General features: G+C 38.6%; 1 protein-coding gene across 3 annotated transcripts in view; it reads left to right on the top strand.

The window, feature by feature from the left end:
- Window positions 1-19,653, top strand: part of Lrch3 (leucine rich repeats and calponin homology domain containing 3) — a 107,801-nt gene that overhangs the window by 44,240 nt on the left and 43,908 nt on the right. For all 3 annotated transcript variants that reach the window (XM_042668557.1, XM_042668563.1, XM_042668571.1), the window contains exons 4-10: window positions 1,731-1,836; window positions 1,992-2,128; window positions 6,058-6,167; window positions 7,084-7,177; window positions 10,779-10,899; window positions 14,169-14,314; window positions 19,577-19,653. In XM_042668557.1, the coding sequence (XP_042524491.1) occupies window positions 1,731-1,836; window positions 1,992-2,128; window positions 6,058-6,167; window positions 7,084-7,177; window positions 10,779-10,899; window positions 14,169-14,314; window positions 19,577-19,653 (791 nt within the window). The remainder of the gene's footprint in view (window positions 1-1,730; window positions 1,837-1,991; window positions 2,129-6,057; window positions 6,168-7,083; window positions 7,178-10,778; window positions 10,900-14,168; window positions 14,315-19,576) is intronic.

Genomic DNA, 19,653 nt, shown 5'->3' with positions numbered 1-19,653 from the left:
CTTATTCACTGATGGTCTTTCTGCAATGTTTATATTGTCTCTTTCTCCCCTCCATTTCTAACAAAAAGAAAACTGCTATCTTTGAGCATATATATTTTCCTGTCAGATAAATTATAAATTGTCATGATCCTTAAGCTCAGACATAATCCTTCTGCCTTTCCAAGCTTCTTTCAAGCCTAATTTCTAGTTCTACTTTAACTAGTAGGAAAAGTAATTATATAATTTCCTCAGAATATTTTGGCAAAATTAAAAAATAATGCCTGATATTTATTAAAGTTTTGGATAAGTCAGCAAATGTATTGTTTACTCATATTGAAGGAATAGTAAGTGTTTGTATATAACTTGGAGCTTTTATAGTCTAAGCAGCTTCCCTCTGTTGTATGTGATTAGGGGTTTACAAACTATCCTGGCTGGTCTCAGAATTATGGAACCAAGGATTTTATTATTCATGATACCTGTAGCTAGTCTTTTCAGATCCTTGCAAATTAAGCAGTTAATCAGTTACTAGAAATCTAACCTAAGCATGTAAGAATAAGATTGATACAATGCTAATAGAGCAGGATTTGGAGGATTTTTGTTGTTGTTGTTTGTTTTATGGTGCCAGTTCTAAAGCTTGAAATCAGGGCTTGGGCATTGTCCTTGAGCATCTTTTGCTCAATTCCACTTCTGGCTTTTTGGTAGTTTATTGAGATAAGAATCTCACAGACTTCCCTGCTGTGGCTGACTTCAAACTAAGATCCTCAGATCTCAGCCTCCTGAGTAGCTAGGAATATAAGCATGTACCACCAATACCCAGTGAGTTTGTTTTTAACAGCTTTTGAGTTGTATACTTTATTATTTCCCCATATTCAATGTGATTAGAATAATAAGTATAATTGTCACCTGTTCATTTTTATTTTATACTTTTTTAAGTGATATTTAAAATAAATAGGCATTTTTTGTGGTAGGTTAGTTAGTTGGATTTTTTTGCCAGGACTGTGGGCTTGAACTCAGAGACTAGACACTGTTGTTTAGTTTCTTCCCTCAAGGATAATGCTCTTCCACTTGAACCACATTCCACTTCTGGCTTTTTGCTGGTTAATTGGAAATCAGTATCTGACAAACTTTGCTGCCTGTGATGGCTTTGAACTATGATCTTCAGATCTCAGCCTCCTGAGTAGCTAAGCCACCAGCACCTGACTTGAAAATGGAATTTTTATTTTTATTTTCATTTTTTATTTTTTTGTCAGTCGTGGGGCTTGAACTCTGGGCTTGGGTGCTATCCCTCAGCTCTTTAGCTAAAGGCGAGTGCTCTATCGCTTGAGCCACATTACCACTTCTGGTTTTCTAGTGGTTTGTTGGAAATAAGAATCTCACAGAGTTCCCTGCCGGGGCTGGATTTGAACCGTGATCTGCAGATCTCAGCCTCCTGAGTATCTAGGATTACAGGTGTGAGCCACTGGTGCCTGGCGAAAATGGAAATTTTAATTTCAAGTTACTCTATAATTTTTGACCCTTGTTTCTTTGATTAGAATAATATAAACATATACTTTTTATATTTTGCCATTTATCAACATCTTCATTTGATCTGAGATTCTAGGCCTACTATTCACATTTTTTAATTCTGACACTTGAGCCCAGGCTTTTGAAATGCAAGGAAGCACTTTATCATTGAGCTACATTCCCCCATTTTTTTTTTTTTTGTCAGTACTGGCATTTGAACAATGTATACCTTTATCCTTTTGAAACAGGATGTGAGTTGCAATGAAATCCAAACTATACCTTCCCAAATCGGTAATCTGGAAGCCTTGAGAGATCTTAATGTAAGAAGAAATCATTTAGTACGTTTGCCTGAAGGTAAGAAACTAAAATAATTCTTTCATTATTATTTGTCTTTCAGGACAACTACATATATATATATATATATATATATATATTATATATATGTATGTATGTATGTATATATATATATATTATCATTAATTGTTCATTTCTCTTTTTCCTCCATGCAGAGCTGGCAGAATTGCCTTTGATACGGTTAGACTTCTCATGCAATAAAATTGTAGCCATTCCTGTTTGTTATAGGAACCTCAGGCACCTACAGGTGATCACCCTAGATAACAACCCACTGCAGTCACCTCCTGCACAGGTAAACCATAGAGTGACATTTAGTTATGTTCATTTATCTTTCTGTTGAAATTAAGTTTTTAAAATATGTATTCTTTTAAAACCTTTGAGTAAATGTTGTAGAAGAAAGATGATAAGGTGATGTGTTCAAAAGTGCTTTCATTTTTCTAATTTACGTGTGTGTGTGCGTGCGTGCGTGTGTGTGTGTGTGTGTGTGTGCGCCCGCGCACGTGTGCCAGTCCCGAGGCTTGAACTCAGGACCTGGGTGCTGAGCTTCTTTGTGCTCAAGGCTAGCATTCTACCATTTGAGCCACAGCACCACTTCTGGCTTTTTCTGAGTAGTTTATTGGAGCTAATAGTCTCACAGAAAGTATAGTCTCACAGAAAGTGGTAACATGCAAACCTTGAGCACTAAGAGTCTCAGAGACAGTGCTGAGGCCCTGAGTTCAAGCCCAGTACCAGCCAAGATAAACAAGAATTTGACTGGGAATGAGACTTAGTGGTAGAGTGTTTGTCTAGCATGCATGATGCCCTGGATTTGATTCTTCATTTACCACATAAACAGAAAAATCCAGAAGTGGCACCATGGCTCAAGTGGTAGAGTGCTAGCCTTGAGCAAAAGAAGCTCAGGGACAGTGCTCAGGACTGGCAAAAAAAAAAAAAGAATGCAGAGCTGATCAGCTGCTGTGGCTTATGCCTTGTAATCCTAGATACTCAGAAGGCTGAGATCTGAAGATTGCGATTCAAAGCCAACAGAAGAATCTGAGAGATACTTATCTCCAATTAACTAACAAAAAGCCAGCAATAGTGGATCAAGTGACCAAGCACTAGCTCAGAGTGGAAGTTAAATCAAGCATTCTCCTTTAAGGCCCTGATTCCAAGCCCCAGGACTAGAAGAAAAAATTCCAGTTTTTTTTTCTAATAAAATGAGTTAATTTCCTTCTTAAATTTCTTCTAGAAAAAGTTGAATATAGAGCACATAAATGCTAGATACAAATAAAATAGCTTTCCAAACTAAAGATTATCAATGCATTTTTGTTAACACTGTTGGCTTTTTCGGGGGGAGGGGGTTGCCTTCCTGTTTTCTAATCGCTTTAAGTTAGTTAGCCACTTTGTTCATTTGTTTGTCGGTGACTGAATGAAATCAGTAGCAAAGTAATTATTATATAACTTTACAAATAGATAATAGCTATCCTAACATTTAAGTGTTTGCCAACCTATAATTTTCTCTAGAGGTCATTTTAACTCTGCGATTCAGTAAAAATGTTATATAAGCCACTGATAAACTTTATGGCAGCTGTAAAATTTTGTATGTAAATTTCCTAACTGTAGAAGGGTTTTGTATTAGTTGATATTTTGTCAGTGACAAATACCTGAAAGAAGTCAACCTAAAAGCTTGCTTCTGAAGGAAGCATGTCCCTTGACTTTTCCTCTCTGTCATTTTGCATCCTGGCTACCAGGTGGTATGCATATACTTGATAGTATATGGCCTTTCTCATCACAAGACCACCACAAGCAAGCTCAAACTATGAGCTTTTTTCTTTTAGCTTTTAGTATTTTAAGTAAATATTTGAGTAGAATGGTTTATATGATATTGTGTACATTTATCTAAAGACAAAACAAAACTAAAACAAGAAGAGCAACAAAACTGCTGATCTATTTTCTTTCTTTTTTTTTGGGGGGGGGGGTCCAGTCGTGGGACCTGAACTCTGGGCCTGGGCGCTGTCCCTCAGCTCTTCAGCTCAAGGCTAGCGCTCTACCACTTGAGCCACAGTGCCGCTTCCAGCTTTTTTCTTTTTGCTTATGTGGTGCTGAGGAATCAAATCCGGGCCTCGAGCATGCAAGGCAACCGCTCTATCACTGAGCCACCTTCCCAGCCCCTGCTGATCTGTTTTAAAAGTAGCTAAACCATTTTAAAGCAAATTGGTTGTTTTGCATACCTTACTTGCAATATATTCATGTTCCATTTACCAATACTTACACTGTCTATTGTTTAGTTTTAGCCATCCTGGTGAGTGTAAACTGCTATCTTAGTGTTTCATTGTGGTCTTAATTTGTATTTCTCTGATGAGTAATAGTGGTGTGCTTGCTATGGTGTGCTTACTGGTCATCCATTCATTTCTTTTGTTAATTGGCCATTCAAATCTTCTGCCCAGTTGTTTTTGTTTTGTTTTTTTTTTTTTGGGGGGGGGGTCTGGTCATGGGCCTGAGGTCTGGGCCTGGGCGCTGTCCCTCAGCTCTTCAGTTCAAAGCTAGTGTTGAGCCACAATACCACTTCTGGCTTTTTTCTTTTTGCGTATGTGGTGCTGAGGAATCGAACCCAGGGCCTCATGCATGCAAGGCAAACACTCTGCCTTCCTAGCCCTCTTCTGCCCAGTTTTGAAAATGCAAAATCAATGTATCTCTCAGGTGGACCCATTGCAACAATGAGATGTACAAGTCCCTATGTCGAAAACGAACTTTACAACTTTGGTGGGGGGGTGGAGCGGGGAGGATTGGGTGGGAGGGTCAGGGGGAGGATGGGAAGGGATGGGAAGGGGAAACAAAGGAGGAGGCTACAATGCTTGATAAGAAATTTACTCATTATCTTGCCCATGTAATTGTAACCCTCTGTACAGTATTTTCACAATAAAAAAAATAAAGAAATCAATGTATCTCAAAATTAGTTTGCTAAGGAAATAAACCAGAAACAAAATGCTACATACTGTTAAGGTTCCACTAACATGAAATTCTAGAAAAGACAGAAACTGTGTTGTTAGAAAGTAGATTTGTAGCTGGGTGTCAGTGGCTCATGCCTGTAATCCTAGCTACTCAGGAGACTGAGATCTGAGGGTCGCAGTTTAAAGTCAGCCTAGGCTGACCTATATCTTCCAATCAGACATAACTCCTAATAGTCTCTAGAACAATGAGTTCATCAATAGATTAGCCTATCATTTGGTAACCAGAGATTTAATATATGATCCTATGAAGGACATTTTTAGTTTCAAATCAGAGCAAATTTTACTAGCTTGAAGAATTTATTTTTTTATTTCTAGGATAGATAGAAATATATATATACATATATATATATATATATATAATCTATAACAATTCATCATTTTCTGTTCTCTCATAGAAAGCAGGATCAAAAATATAATTGTGGGATGTGGACTGCAGCTTGAGTGGTAGAGTGTAGAGTGCTAGCCTTGAGCAAAAGAGCTCAGGGACAGTGCCAAGGCCTTGAATTCAAGCCCCATGACCAACAACTTAAAAAAAAAAAAAAACAACGGAAAGAAAAGCATAATTATAACTAAGTTAGGAGAGTTGTGAGTTCAAGGTCAGCCTGGGCTACGTAGCAAACTATAAATTGCTCAAAAATAAAGCACAATTATACATGATCATTATATTTTTAAATTAAAAGTTGTCATGGGCTGGGAAGTGAGCTCAGTGGTAGAATGCTTGCCTCACATGCATGAAGCCCTGCTTCAGGGTTCAATTCCTCAGCACCACATAAGCAGAAAAAAGCCAGAAGTGGCGCTGTGGCTCAAGTGGTAGGGTGCTAGCCTTGAGCTGAAGAGCTGAGGGGGAGCTCCCAGGCCCAGAGTTCAAGCCCCACAACAAGCAAAAAAAAATAGACTTCTATTTGATAGAAGTCTTTAAATTCCTGATTGAATAATTATAATAAGTAGATAAATTTCCTGAGTGTTCTAATAGTATTTGTAATCACCAATTATTTCTATGTAACTGAATCTTATCAATGCCTAGAAAACAAAAAAACTGTAGTTATGCTGTACTAGGTTGGTCATTGTTTTTTTGAAACTGCTAGGATTTGAACTCAGGGCCTTGTTTTTAACCTTATACTATGTATGGTTAGAAATGCCTTCTCCCAATTTATATTATACTAAAATTTGTCATGATAAAAACAGTTCAGATGAATAATAATTTGTTTGCATTATGTGTTATCTTATTTAGATATGTATCAAAGGCAAAATCCACATATTTAAATACTTAAACATACAAGCTTGTAAGATTGCTCCAGACCTCCCAGATTATGATAGGAGACCCTTGGGTTTTGGCTCCTGGTGAGTATGTTCTATATTACTATCCATCATATTCCATCACACAGGAATTTAAGTAAACAATCATTAAATATGCCTGTATGTTTGGCTGAAGGGAAATTATTTATAAACACTTCTTTCCTCAGTATGTATTAAATGTAATTAAATGCAAAATTGATGGCATAGATTGACAAGGTATATATACTTCTAAGTTATATCAGGCTTGACACTAATAACATTTTGCACCAGATTATTCTTTGTTGTGAGGTGTTATATACTACATTGTAAAACTACACCCACAAGGTATGTGGTACCTGCTGGTATGACAAATGTCTCCAGACATTGCGAGTGTACCTGACAAGCCCCCAGTGGAAAACCAGTGGTCAGAGTGACTTGAATTCTAGCTCTACTATAACAACCCTTGTGACTCATGGCAAGTCATTCAGACTTTAGGACCTTGCCTCCCCTTCGGAGAGTGAAGAGGTGGCATTTGTTGACTTGTTAGCATCACTTCAGGATATTTTTTTTTGTTGTCATGGGGCTTGAACTCAGAGACTGGGTACCATCCTTGAGCTTTTTTCTCTCAAGGCTAATGCTGTTCCACTTGGAGCCACAGCACCACTTCCTTTTTTTTTTTTCCTGATGGATCATTGGAGAAAAAAGTCTCACAGACTTTCCTGCCTGTGCTGGCTTCGAACTGTGATCCTTAGCCCTCAGCCTTCTGAATAGTTAGGATTATAGGTGTGAGCCACCAGTATTTAGCTTCACTTTAGGATCTTTTTTTTTTTTTAGTTATTATTTTTGTTTTTTGTTTTGTTTTTTTTTTGTCAGTTGTGGTACTAATGATTAAGTGTCTGTCATGGAACATTTAGTAGTAAAATTGTATTTATTTCAAGTGTAAATTTTTAAAATATTAAATGCTGAAGTTTATTTTGAACAGCCATGAAGAACTGTATTCCAGTCGCCCCTATGGAGCCCTTGATTCTGGTTTTAATAGTGTGGACAGTGGGGACAAGAGATGGTCAGGGAATGAGGTAAGTCTTTTATTCCATTTGTTAAAACTCCTTAATTAAGAGAAAATGATGAAAAGGAAAGGTGTCTAAATTGGATTCAATTCATGATCTTCTTTTCAAGTAGTTAATTTCTCTGTGTACAATTCTCCATTTGTAAAAGATTCAGTCTTCTCAGGTTTCCAGAGCATTTGTTTGTCTGTCTGGTTTTTTTTGTTTGTTTGGTGTGTGTGTATGTGTGCGGATATGTGTTCACTTGTGTGCTGGCCATGGGCCTTGAATTCAGGACCTGGGCACTGTTTCTGAGCTCTTTTGCTTAAGGCTAGCACTCTAGTACTTGAGCTATAGCTCCACTTCAGGCTTTTCACTTTGTTTTCTGTATGTAAAATACAGAAAACTGAGGGGAGGAGCAGCTATCTGTAGAGGCTGTTCTTTTTCTTTACCATCTTTTTATGGCATGTATTTTATATATTTGTTACCTTGTTGTCTCTCATAAACAGTTTTCTTATTGTGAAAAGATATAAATAAGAGTTGTCAGTAAAAACTGGTGCCTTACTGTGCATAGTGGTACATACCTATAATCTTAGTAGGATTACAGGAGGCTGAGGCAGGATTATGAATTTGAGGCCCTCCTGCACTACATAGGGAAAGCTTGTCTTAAAAAACATAAAAAATTAGGGGCTGGGAATATGGCTCAGTGGTAAGAGTGCTTGCCTCACATGCAATAAACCCTGGGTTCAATTCTTCAGTACCACATAAACAGAAAAAGCTGGAAGTGGCACTGTGGCTCAAGTGGTAGAGTGCTAGCTGTGAACAAAAGAAGCTCAGGAACACTGTCCACGCCCTGAGTTCAAGCCCCTTGACTGGCAAAAAATAAATAAAAATTAGCTAGGTGCAGTGGCTCATACCTATAATCCTGTCTATTCAGGAGGCTGAGATTTTAGGATTGTGGTTCAAAGCCAGCCTGGGCAGGAAAGTCTGTCAGACTTTTTTTTTTTGTAAAGGTGATGTACAGAAGGGTTACAGTTAGATAAGTAAGGTAATGAGTACATTATTTTTTAATCCTTCCTTCCTTCCTTCCTTCCTTCCTTCCTTCCTTCCTTCCTTCCTTCCTTCCTTCCTTCCTTCCTTCCTTCCTTCCTTCCTTCCTTCCTTCCTTTCTTCAGTTGTGGGGCCTGAACTCTGCCTCAGCTCTTCAGCTCAAGGCTAGCCCTCTACCACTTGAGCCATAACACTACTTCCAGCCTTTTTTGCTTATGTAGTATGTGGTGCTGAGGAATCGAACTCAGGGCCTCATGCATACAAGGCAAGCACTCTACCACTGAGCCACCTTCCCAGCCCCAAGTACATTTCTTTTTGAACAGTGTTACCCCCCTCCCTCATTTTCTCCCACTTTCCTTCCCTTCTTCCCGATTCTCCTCTGTCCCAAGTTGTAAAGTTCATTTCCAGCATAGTGTCTAGTGAGTATCACTGTTACATTGCTTCACCCTTTGTACCACTGTTTCTGTGATTCCCCTTACCTTCCCCAAATCAGATAAACTTATATACACGACAAAGGATACCAAAATCAAAAACTGTGACAACAGGGAAAAGAAGAGGAAAGAAAAAAGAAATAACTGCAAACATTCCCCCCCAAAAAAAACTCTGTTGTTTTCATATCTTGGAGTTCATTTTGATTAGCATAATTTTAGATGGTCATATGTACATAACTGTGATACTCTGCTAGGTCTATTCTAGAGATATACTAATTATTACAAATGAAGGAAACCATGGAGCCTATATTTCTTTGGGTCTGGCTTACTTGGCTTGATATGATTTTTTCCAAGTCTTACCATTTTCTTACCAAAAGGGATGATGTCATTCTTTCTGATGAAAGCATAGAATTCCATTTGCTTGATCCATTCATCTACTGAGGGGCATCTCTTGTCTCTAATAAAACTACTCACAAAAAGCCTGCAGTGACACTGTGGCTCAAATGGTAGCATAACAGCCTTGAATAAGGAAAAGCACAGGGATAGTGCCCAGGCCTTAAGTTCAAGCCTTAGGACAGGCAAAAAAAATTTTTTTAATTTAAAAAAGCATACTAACCTCCTCCCCCAAATAACTGTAGCCTAAACTTTGAGGGGCTTGATAATGTGGAATAGAGGTAGTAGAAGGGAAATTAGAAGGTATGAAAATAGCCAGGCAGGGCTGGGAAGGTGACTCAGTGGTAGAGTGTTTACCTTGCATACATGAGGCCCTGGGTTCGATTCCTTAGCACCACATAAACAGAAAAAGCTGGAAGTGGTGCTGTGGCTCAAGCGGTAGAGCACTCGCCTTGAGCTGAAGAGCTGAGGGACAGCGCCTAGGCCCAGAGTTCAGGTCCACGATCGGCAAAAAAAAAAAAAAAAAATAGCCAGGCACCAGTGGCTTATACTTGTTATACTAGCTAATCAGGAGGCTAGGATTTAAGATTGTGCTTTGAAGTCAGCCCTCACAGAAAGTTCGTGAGACTCTTTATCTCCAATTAAACACAGAAAAAGCCAAAAACGGAGCCGCAGCTCAAATAGCCTTGAACAAAAGGACCTTAGGGATGGTATCCAGACTGAATTCAAGACCTAGGACCAGCCCTCCCCCCCACAAAAAAAAAGTAAGAAGAAAAATAGGGCTATAGACTGATGGATAAAAAGATGGAAGCTTGGGGCTGGGAAGGTGGCTCAGTGGTAGAGCGCTTGCCTTGCATGCATGATGCCCTGGGTTCGATTCCCCAGCACCACATAAGCAAAAAAAAAAAAAAGATGGAAACTTGGCAAAGATGTTAGCTTAATGGTAGAATACTTGCTTAGCATGTTTAAGGCTCTGAGTCCAATTTCTAGAACTGAGAAAGACAGAGTAAGAGAGCAGGAACAAAGGAAGACAGGGAGAGGGATAACATTCAGAGAGTTTATGTTCTAAATGATAACACTTTGTGTTGTTTAATTATTAGTGCTGTTTTCTACTTTCTAAAGTTACTAAGGTGTGGTATTTTATCTAAAATTAAATAAGCATATGATACCAATACTGGTAATATATATTTACAACATTATTTCACTGAGTACAAATTACTTGTGCATGTATGCCTTGGTGGCTGTGTCCATACAAAGATAGAGAGAAAGATAGAGAGATAGGTAGAGAGATAGATCATTTAAACCCATATGTTTACTTATGGAGTCATCATAGACCTTTCTTTTTATTAATTTTTTGCCATTCTAACCTTTTTATGTGTATGTTTTGCATTTTAACTTTTTTATGTATGTGTTTCCATTGCATTAAATATATTCAGTGTTGTACAACCATTTCCAAAACTTTTTTTTTTCTTTGTCAGTCCTGGGGTTTAAACTCAGGGCCTAGGCACTGTCCCTAAGCTTCTTTTGCTCAAGGCAAACACTCTACCACTTGAACCACAGCACCACTTCCAGCTTTTTCTGTTTATGTGGTACTAAGGAATTGAACCCAAGGTTTCATGTGTGCTAGGCAAGCACTATACTACTAAGCCACCTTCCTAGCCCCCATTTCCTAAACTTTTTTGCTATTTATTCAGTGTAAATATTATTATTATAGCTATACTTAATTAGAAATTATTTCTTTAAATATTTCTTCTTTTAAGCCTACAGACGAATTTTCAGATCTGCCTCTCCGAGTAGCAGAGATTACTAAAGAGCAAAGACTACGAAGAGAAAGCCAATATCAAGAGAATCGCAACAGTTTAATAGTAACCAACGGTGGAGGTGAGCATAACTGCTAACACCTAGAAGCTCTTAATCACAATATCTTTTTCAAATGATCTTTTTATACCTACTCTTTTTTGTGTGTCTGTAGCTTCTTTACTATCTTAAAGATTTATTTAATTATTATTTATATTTTGTGGGACAAAATTTCAATCTCTCTCTGTTTCTCTCTCTTGGTTCAGGTATTGAGTCTTGAACTCAAGGCCTTACACTCACTTGACTTTTTCACTCAAGGCCAGTGTTTTACCCTTGAGCCATACAGTTCCGTTTTAGCTTTTTGCTAAAAGATAATGAGATAATGAGTAGGCTGGCTTCAAACCATGATCCTCAGATCTTAGCCTCCACAGTAGCTAGGATTATAGGCATGAACCACCAGTGCCTCACAGTTAGAGACACTTTAATAATCATTTGGAAAGGAAATTTTATTTGGACAGTTCACCTAGAGTAGATCTTTGTTAATTCTGATTTCACTGTGATCTTCATTTGAAGTAGTTAATCTCCCTGTGTGAAGTCCTGAGCACTTTTCCGCTTAAGGCTAGCACTCTACTACTTGAGCCATAGCTCCACCGTTCAGGCTTTTTGCTGTTTAAATGGAGGTAATAATCTCATAAACTTTCCTGCCTAGGTTGGCTTTGAATTGATATCCTCAAACCTCAGCTTCCTAAGTAGTTAGTATTAGAAGCGTGAGCCACTAGTGTCTGGATGTCTTGTTTTTTTGTTGTTGTTGTTGTTGTTTTGGGGGGGGTCCGGTTGTGGGGCCTGAACTCTGGGCCTGGACGCTGTTCCTCAGCTCTTCAGCTCAAGGCTAGTGCTCTACCACTTGAGCCACAGCACCACTTCTGGCTTTTTTCTTTTTGCTTATGTGGTGCTGAGGAATCGAACCCAGGGCCTCAGGCATGCAAGGCAAGCGCTCTACCGCTGAGCCACCTTCCCAGCCCAGTCTCTTAGCTTTTTCACTCCAGGCTGATACTCTACTTCTCCTTTTTTCCTGATTAATTGGAGAAAAAGAGTCTCACAAACTTTCTTGCTTGGACTGGCTTTGAGCCATGATTCCCCAGATCTCATCTTTTTGAGAAGTTAGGTTTACAAATGTGAGCAACTGGTGCCAGTTGTGGCTTTTCTGCACTGATCTAGATAGTAGAAGTTGATGTTGCTTTCTTGAGAAATGATCATAATATAAATGATTAAATAAATTGCAGCACATTGTCAAAATACATTTATGAACCTTGTTTCTAACATAGTTGTAGACATAGCCTTTTATCCTTTTAGCTATTAATAATAACTCAAGGGCTGGAAATGTGGATTAGTGGTAGAGTGCTTGCCTAGCATGTATGAAGCCCTAGGTTAGATTCCTCAGTACCACATATACAGAAAAAACCAGATGTGCCGCTGTGGCTCAAATGGTAGAGTTGAGCAAGTGCTAGCCTTGAGCAAAAGAAGCTCAAGGACTGCCCAGGCCTGATGATGATAATAATAATAATAATAACTCAAAATTTGTTCTTTCTTCTTTTTTTGTGGTGGGGGAGCCAGACTATGAGCTTGAACTCAGGAGGAGTGGATGCTGTCCCTGAACTCTTGTGTTCAAGGCTCTGCCACTTGAGCCATAACTCTGCTTCTGGCTTTTTGGTGGTTAATTGGAGATAAGAGTATCACAGATCTTCCTTCCTAGGCTGGCTTTGAACCCCGATCTTCAGATCTTAGTCTCCTGAGTAGTTAGGATTCTAGGCATAAGCCACTGGCATCTGGCTAAAATTCATGTTTAGTATTAATTGCAATAAAAAATTTTATAAAAATGGAATCAGAAGACTAGATTGAGAAATAAACTCCAAATTTACTGTTCCCAGAAATTGCAGATTTTAAGCAGTTTATGGGATATCATACAATTATGTTTAGAATTTAATGCATCTTTGGAGAAACTACTTTAGCAGAAAGGTTTTTCCTAGCATATGTATTCCACTTTAACTAGTTATTAAAACTTAAGCTTTAAACTTAAAAATAATAGGGCATTTCAAACTTAGCAGGTGAAATGGTACATGGCTATATCTTGTTTCTATGATTCTCTACTCTGAAACATCTAGAGAAGAAAAAATTCCTCAAACCATTTTTTTCCTTTCCCAAATTGCTATAAAATAGTTATAATTTTAGGCTCTAGTAAATAATTTTGTGAATGGGAAAAATCATTGTTCTAAACATGGTTTTTGTTTGGGGGGGAAGAAAACTGTACTACAGTTATAGGAAGGAAATAGTAGTCAATAACTGTCTCAAAGTCTAGTTTCTTCCTACCCTCTTCTTTTTTTTTTTTTTTTTATTGCCTTTTACTTTCTTTTGAGGTTACCATATAAAGTTTTCTTTCTGCCAGATCCCCAGTATGATTATGAAACCTTTAACTCAAACATGGAAAGAAGATGCAGCCAGGGCTGGGAAGGTGGCTCAGTGGTAGAGCACTTGCCTTGCATGCCTGAGGCCCTGGGTTCGATTCCTCAGCACCACATAAGCAAAAAGAAAAAAGCTGGAAGTAGCACTGTGGCTCAAGTGGTAGAGCGCTAGCCTTGAGCTGAAGAGCTGAGGGACAGCGCCCAGGCCCAGAGTTCAGGCCCCACAACCGGACCCCCCCCCCCCCCAAAAAAAAAGAAGAAGATGCAACCATATGTGGTGATGCATACCTTTATCCCTGCTGGAGACAGGAAGAGGATTGTGAGTTTGATACCATAGTGACTTCTAGGTCAGCCAGAGTTACAGGGAGCAAGACTCAGTTTCAAAAAAATAAAGGGTCCAGGCATAGCTCAGTGGTAGAACATTTGCCTAACAGAGGTGAGGCCCTGAATTTAATCCCAAGTAATAAATAGTTAGATAGTACACAAAAAGAAAATGCATTATCAAAATGAATTCAGCAAACAAATATGTTGCTTAAAAAAAAGAAAATATAGCCTTCATTCTTTAAAAATTAGACTTTTCTGACTCATAAACTCAAATTGTCTTATCTAAAACACTGAAAAGATGTTTAATGTAAAATGAAATATTAAAGATGAATATTTTAGTAATTACAGTTAAAATACATTCTTTACTGAATTAGAACTAAGGTTTTTCAAGAGCCTATATTTGTGAGTGACTATAAACTGAATAATGAAGGATTATATAATTTAAACTTGTCATTCTGTCTACTTTCAGAATAGAACATATGGGGAAGTAGAGAAAATAATTTAAATGAATGCCTTTTATTCAGGATCTTTGAATGTTTTTTTCCCCATGTCTGTGTGTGTTGTGTATAGTGGAACATGACCTAGATCAGATCGACTACATTGACAGCTGTACTGCAGAAGAAGAGGATGAGGTTAGACAACGCAAGGTTCTGGACTCAGACAGCCTCAGTTCACAGTTTATGGCCTATATTGAACAACGGCGAATCTCTCATGAGGTAGTATGCACCATTTAAACCTAACTATGCTGCTGTTTCCTAGAAAAACAAGATATATCTTGGTCATTTTCCTGGTTTGTTACTTTATGCCTGATTGTTTTATCATGTTCACTTCTGACTTTAAGTCTTAGATTTTTTTCAGATTTATTCGGAAAGTCAGACAATAATCTCAAACAAGCTTAGGTTAACTTTGGAGTAAGAATAAAGATTTCATTATTTTTGGAGAAGAAATTAAAGAATTTTAAAGAGTAAACCAAAGCCTTTCAAGAAAATACAATGAACAGGCTGGGAAGGTGGCTCAGTGGTAGAGCTCTTGCCTTGCATGCATGAGGCCCTTGGTTCAATTCCTCAGCACCACATAAGCAAAAAAAAGTCAGAAGTGGTGCTGTGGCTCAAGTGGTAGAGTGTTAGCCTTGAGCTAAAGAGCTGAGGGACAGCGCCCAGGCCCAGAGTTCAGGCCCCACGACAGGACCCCCCCCCCCCCCCAAAAGAAAGAAAATGCAAAGAAATATAATGTTTTCCAGTGCTGTTTTCTTTGATTTGATTTGTTTTTCTGGCAATTTTGGTATTTTCTTTCTTTTTTTTTTTTTTTGCATTTTGCTTTCTTATTGTTACTAGCAAGTAAATCATGGTTTAATGATTGGTAATTGATTAAGATATAAACCAAAAAGTTGACTTGTGAACCAATCTACAGCCAACCCAAAGACGATTTCTAATAAGCTTAATTATATTGACTCTTTTATCCTAAGTTAACAGAATATAAATTGTTCACTATTAAAATTCTTGGGTGTCTCTTGCAATGAGTGGAGTGTTGAACTGCTGGAGAAAACAAATGAGCATTCAGCCCACTGCAGGATCTCTGCCAATTCCCTAAGGGGCTGGAGTAGAATAGCATTCTTCAGTGTATCTAGTCAGCGTAATAAAATGGCTCCATTTTAGTGTGTGTGCTGTTGATGTCTGGAGTTCATCCCAGGCTCTAAACGGGTTATTTGAGAGACATTTTGGGGCCTTTTTGGAGAATGATGTATTTAGTCTCTAGAAATAAAGAATTCATCACATCAAGTGGGACATGTTATCAATTTTTAAAGGGGATTCTGGAGTTTTCCTAACTGAAGGGCTTTTGAACCCAGTATTTTTTATTGGTGTTCAAAAGATACTCTTGTATTTAAAATTGTATAAATAAAATCCTGCAGCCCAGAAATACCAGTAGACAAGATGATTGATGAAAGTGCTTCTGGTTCAGTCTCTTCACCTCTCTGCTGGAGTGAGAAACTACTTTGCAATAAAATTAATAGCATATTTTTATGTGTATAAGCTGTTCCTGGGGCTTGAACTCAGGGCTTGGGTGTTATCTTTGAGCTCCTTTTGCTGAAGGCTAGCACTGTACTACTTTGAGCCACAACTCCACTTCCAGTTTTCTGGTGGGTAATTGCAGATAAGACACTCAAACAGACTATCCTGCCCAGGCTGTCTTTGAATCGTGATCCTCAGATCTCAGTTTCTAAGTAGCTAAGTTACAGGAATGAGCCACTGGTGCCCAGCTTAATAATGCCTTATCTTTAAAAATGTCCATTTTCATTTCTTGTGGCCTTTTTCTTTAATAGTTTTATTATTAATTCAGTTGTATAAATGGGGATATCTACTTAACCTGAAAATACTTATTATGCTACTATGAAAAATTCTGCATTTCTTTAACCCATATATTGGCTCTTTTATAATAATATTTTCAAGTTCTAGCTACCTATTATTTATGGCAGTTTTTTATGATTCTGTGTCATAGATCTGTTTATGATTTTTTTGTCATAAATTGAGAAACATGTGAAAATATGATGCAGGATTTTCAGATGACTTAACAGTCAGTGAAAAAATACCATTTTTTAAATTCCTGAATACTGTTTAAAACATTATTTAAAAAAACTAGCCTATTTGAGATATTGCTCCTATTATTTCATTTTAATGCCTCTTACATCTATAGACCACTCCTGCATCAATAGAGTATGATATATATTTACTTTTAAATTGACTCAATGATATAGATTTTAGAAATTCCATGTACTTCTTACAGCTATTTTAGATAAATACCAAATCATAAAACCAACATAGTGAATAATGATAGAATACTAGGATTTGTGCATAAACAAGATGACATGGTCAGAAACTATTCTCTCAGTATTTCAGATTGTAGGCCAGATGCTGGTGCTCAAGAAGCTGAGATCTGAAGATTGCAGTTGGAAGCTAGCCTGGACAGGAAAGCTTATGAGACTCTTTAATTCCAATTAACTACCAAAAAAAACCTTGGAAGTGGAGCTGTGATTCAAGTGAACACTAACCTTGAACATAAAAGCTCCAGAACAGCACCCAGGCCCTGAGCTCAAGCCCCAGAATGGGAGGGAGGGAGGGAGGGAAGGAAGGAAGAAAGGAAGGAAGGAAGGAATAAAGAGAGAAAGAAAAGAAAGAAGGAAGGAAGGAAGGAGGGAGGGAGGGAAGGAAGGAAGGAAGGAAGGAAAGAAAAGAAAGGGGGCTGGGAAGTTGGCTCAGTGGTAGAGCACTTGCCTTGCATGCCTGAGGCCCTGGGTTCGATTCCTCAGCACCACATAAGCAAAAAGAAAAAAGCCAGAAGTGGTGCTGTGACTCAAGTAGTAGAGTGCTAGCCTGGAGCTGAAGAGCTAAGGGACAGCGCCCAGGCCCAGAGTTCAGGCCCCACGACTGGACCCCCAAAAAAAAAGAAAGGAAGGAAGGAGAAAGAGAGAAAGAAAAGGAAGGAAAGTTGTATTGCATCTATAGATTCTCATTTGACAAAATATTGTGGTACCTTTTTTTTTGCTGGTCCTAGAGCTTGAACTCAGGGCTGGGGCACTTATCCTTGAGCCTCTCTGTGCTCAAGGCTAGTGTTCTACCACTTGAGCCACAGCACCACTTCCAGCTTTTTCTGTTTATGTGATACTGATGCATGCTAGGCAAGCACTCTACTAATAAGCCACATTCTGGTAGCTTTTTTTCTTTTGTCAGTCGTGGGGCTTGAACTCTGGGCCTGGGCGCTGTCCCTCAGCTCTTCAGCTCAAGGCGAGCGCTCTACCACTTGAGCTACAGCGCCACTTCCGGTTTTCTGGTGGTTTATTGGAGATAGGAGTCTCAGGGTCTTTCTTGCCCGGGCTGGCTTTGAACCGTGATCCTGAGATCTCAGCCTCCTGAGTAGCTAGGATTACAGGCGTGAGCCACCAGCGCCCAGCTCATTCTGGTAGCTTTTAAGTAGTGTTATACAGCTACAAAATGGAGAAGACACATTTTGAAAGATCAAATCTTGGAGTCTTTATTAAAAGGCTGGTGACTGTATGTATGGTGGACACCAGTCTCAAAGACCAGTAGCCAGCAAGTATACTTAGGAAACTTAGCCATGAAGGCCAAAGAGCAAAGAAAGAACAAAAAAATATATCAACAAACCAATTCAGCTCCAATGGAGAGCTGAAGTGGAATACCATGGTGACCTGAGAAGAGACAGGAGACAGGACACAGACACAGAGACATGTGGCATGATGTAATGGTATCTGAGCTGATCTGAGCCTAAATAGGGTCAGGTCAGGGGGCAGGGTCACAGGAAACTGGAGTCCCAGGCACTGGACTGTCAGGTTTAGTAGCCTATCATCCAGGTCCCCACCCCTGCCTCCAGCGATTCAGGCATCCTATCACCTGGGAGATGGGGCTTCTCCTTCCCCAACCATGAAGACAAGATGCCAGATCTTACCATCCACCATGTGGCCAAGATGGCACTGACCCAGACCCAATTTCCCTACTTCAGTAATACCTTGATTTATCATTCTATTTCTCATCCTATGGGTCTATCACTTAAGCCAGCTTCATTTTCTTCAGTCATGCTTTTGAAAATGACCTCTACCTCTTACTTTATAAATAAATTATGTTGATAATAATATTTTTTAAATTTAGACATTGTATTTTACCATAGAAATAACCTCTTTATTGATGTTCTGCCAACATCCCAGGACTATCTGTATAACTGATAAGAGACAGTTGTTTTTATTGTTGTTGTTTATTTTTGCCAGTCCTGGGGCTTGAACTCTGTTCCTGAGCTTCTTTTGCTCAAGGCTAGCACTCTACCACTTGAGCCACAACACCACTTCCAGCTTTTTCTGTTTATGTGATACTGAGGAATCGAACCCAGGGTTTCATGCATACTAGGCACTCTACAACTAAGCCACATTCCCAGCTCAAGAGACAGTTTTTGGTAGTGTGAAAGCAATAAATAATCTGCCCTCCAGATGTCAGTGACTCATGCCTATAATCCTAGTAACTCAGAAGGCTGAGATTTGAGGATCAAGTTTCAAAGCCAACCTGGGCTAAGTCTTCAAAACTTTTATCTCCAAATAACAAGCAAAAAGCCAGACATGAAGGCATGGCTCAAGTGGTAGAGTGCTAGCCATGAGTAAAAAAGCTGAGCAAAAGATATAATCTGCCCAGAAAACTATTACTCCATATGTTCAAGAAAAACTGAACAAATCTTCGTGTAGGGTATAGAGGAATTCCTGTCCTAGGTAGAAGCTTGAGATAGAGAACTTATAAGTTCCTTTCTTAGCCAGGCACTGATGGCTCATGTCTGTAATCCTAGCTACTGAGGAGGCTGAGATCTGAGGATCATGATTTGAAGCTAGCCCAGCCAGGAAAATCTGTCTATGAGATTCATATCTCCAATTAACCACCAGAAAACTGAAAAGTGGTGATGTGGCTCAAAGTTTGGCTCAGAGCAAAAGAGCTCAAGAGCTCAGAAACGGCACTTGGGCCCTGAGTTTAAGCCAGGGCTAACAAAAAGAAAAGGTCCTTTCTTATTTTTAGTAAATCTTACTATTTTTAGTCATGATCATTTTTATAGTATAATGAGAAATAAACCTTTTTTTTGTAAATAATATGTCTTTAGGTTATATTTTATCAAAGTGTATGCAATATAGCCTGAAATGCTATTTCATTTTGTTTTGGTTTGTTTGTTTTGAGACAGGGTATTATTACATTGTATAGCCCAGATTGGCATTAAACTCACAATCTTCCTGCCTTAGCTTCTCAAGTGCCGTGATTATAGGCATCTGCCATCATGCTACAATTCCTTTAAACATAAAGCCTACACTTAAAGATTCTATTAAAATAATCTTTTAGTAATATACAAATTCCTAAATGCCAAGTTGGGTATAAATAGTTTAATAATATAATCACAGTATTCTAGATATATATTTATACCTTTTGTTGTTGTTGTTCTAGGGTTCACCAATAAAACCAGTAGCCATTAGGGAGTTTCAAAAATCAGAAGACCTGAGAAGATACTCACATCAAAACAG

This window comes from Dipodomys spectabilis, unplaced genomic scaffold (assembly GCF_019054845.1).
Source record: "Dipodomys spectabilis isolate Male_0828 unplaced genomic scaffold, ASM1905484v1 ptg000017l, whole genome shotgun sequence".
Lineage (NCBI taxonomy): Eukaryota > Metazoa > Chordata > Mammalia > Rodentia > Heteromyidae > Dipodomys > Dipodomys spectabilis.
The sequence above is the reverse complement of the archived record's forward strand: the minus strand, read 5'-3'. Positions and strand labels throughout refer to the sequence as shown.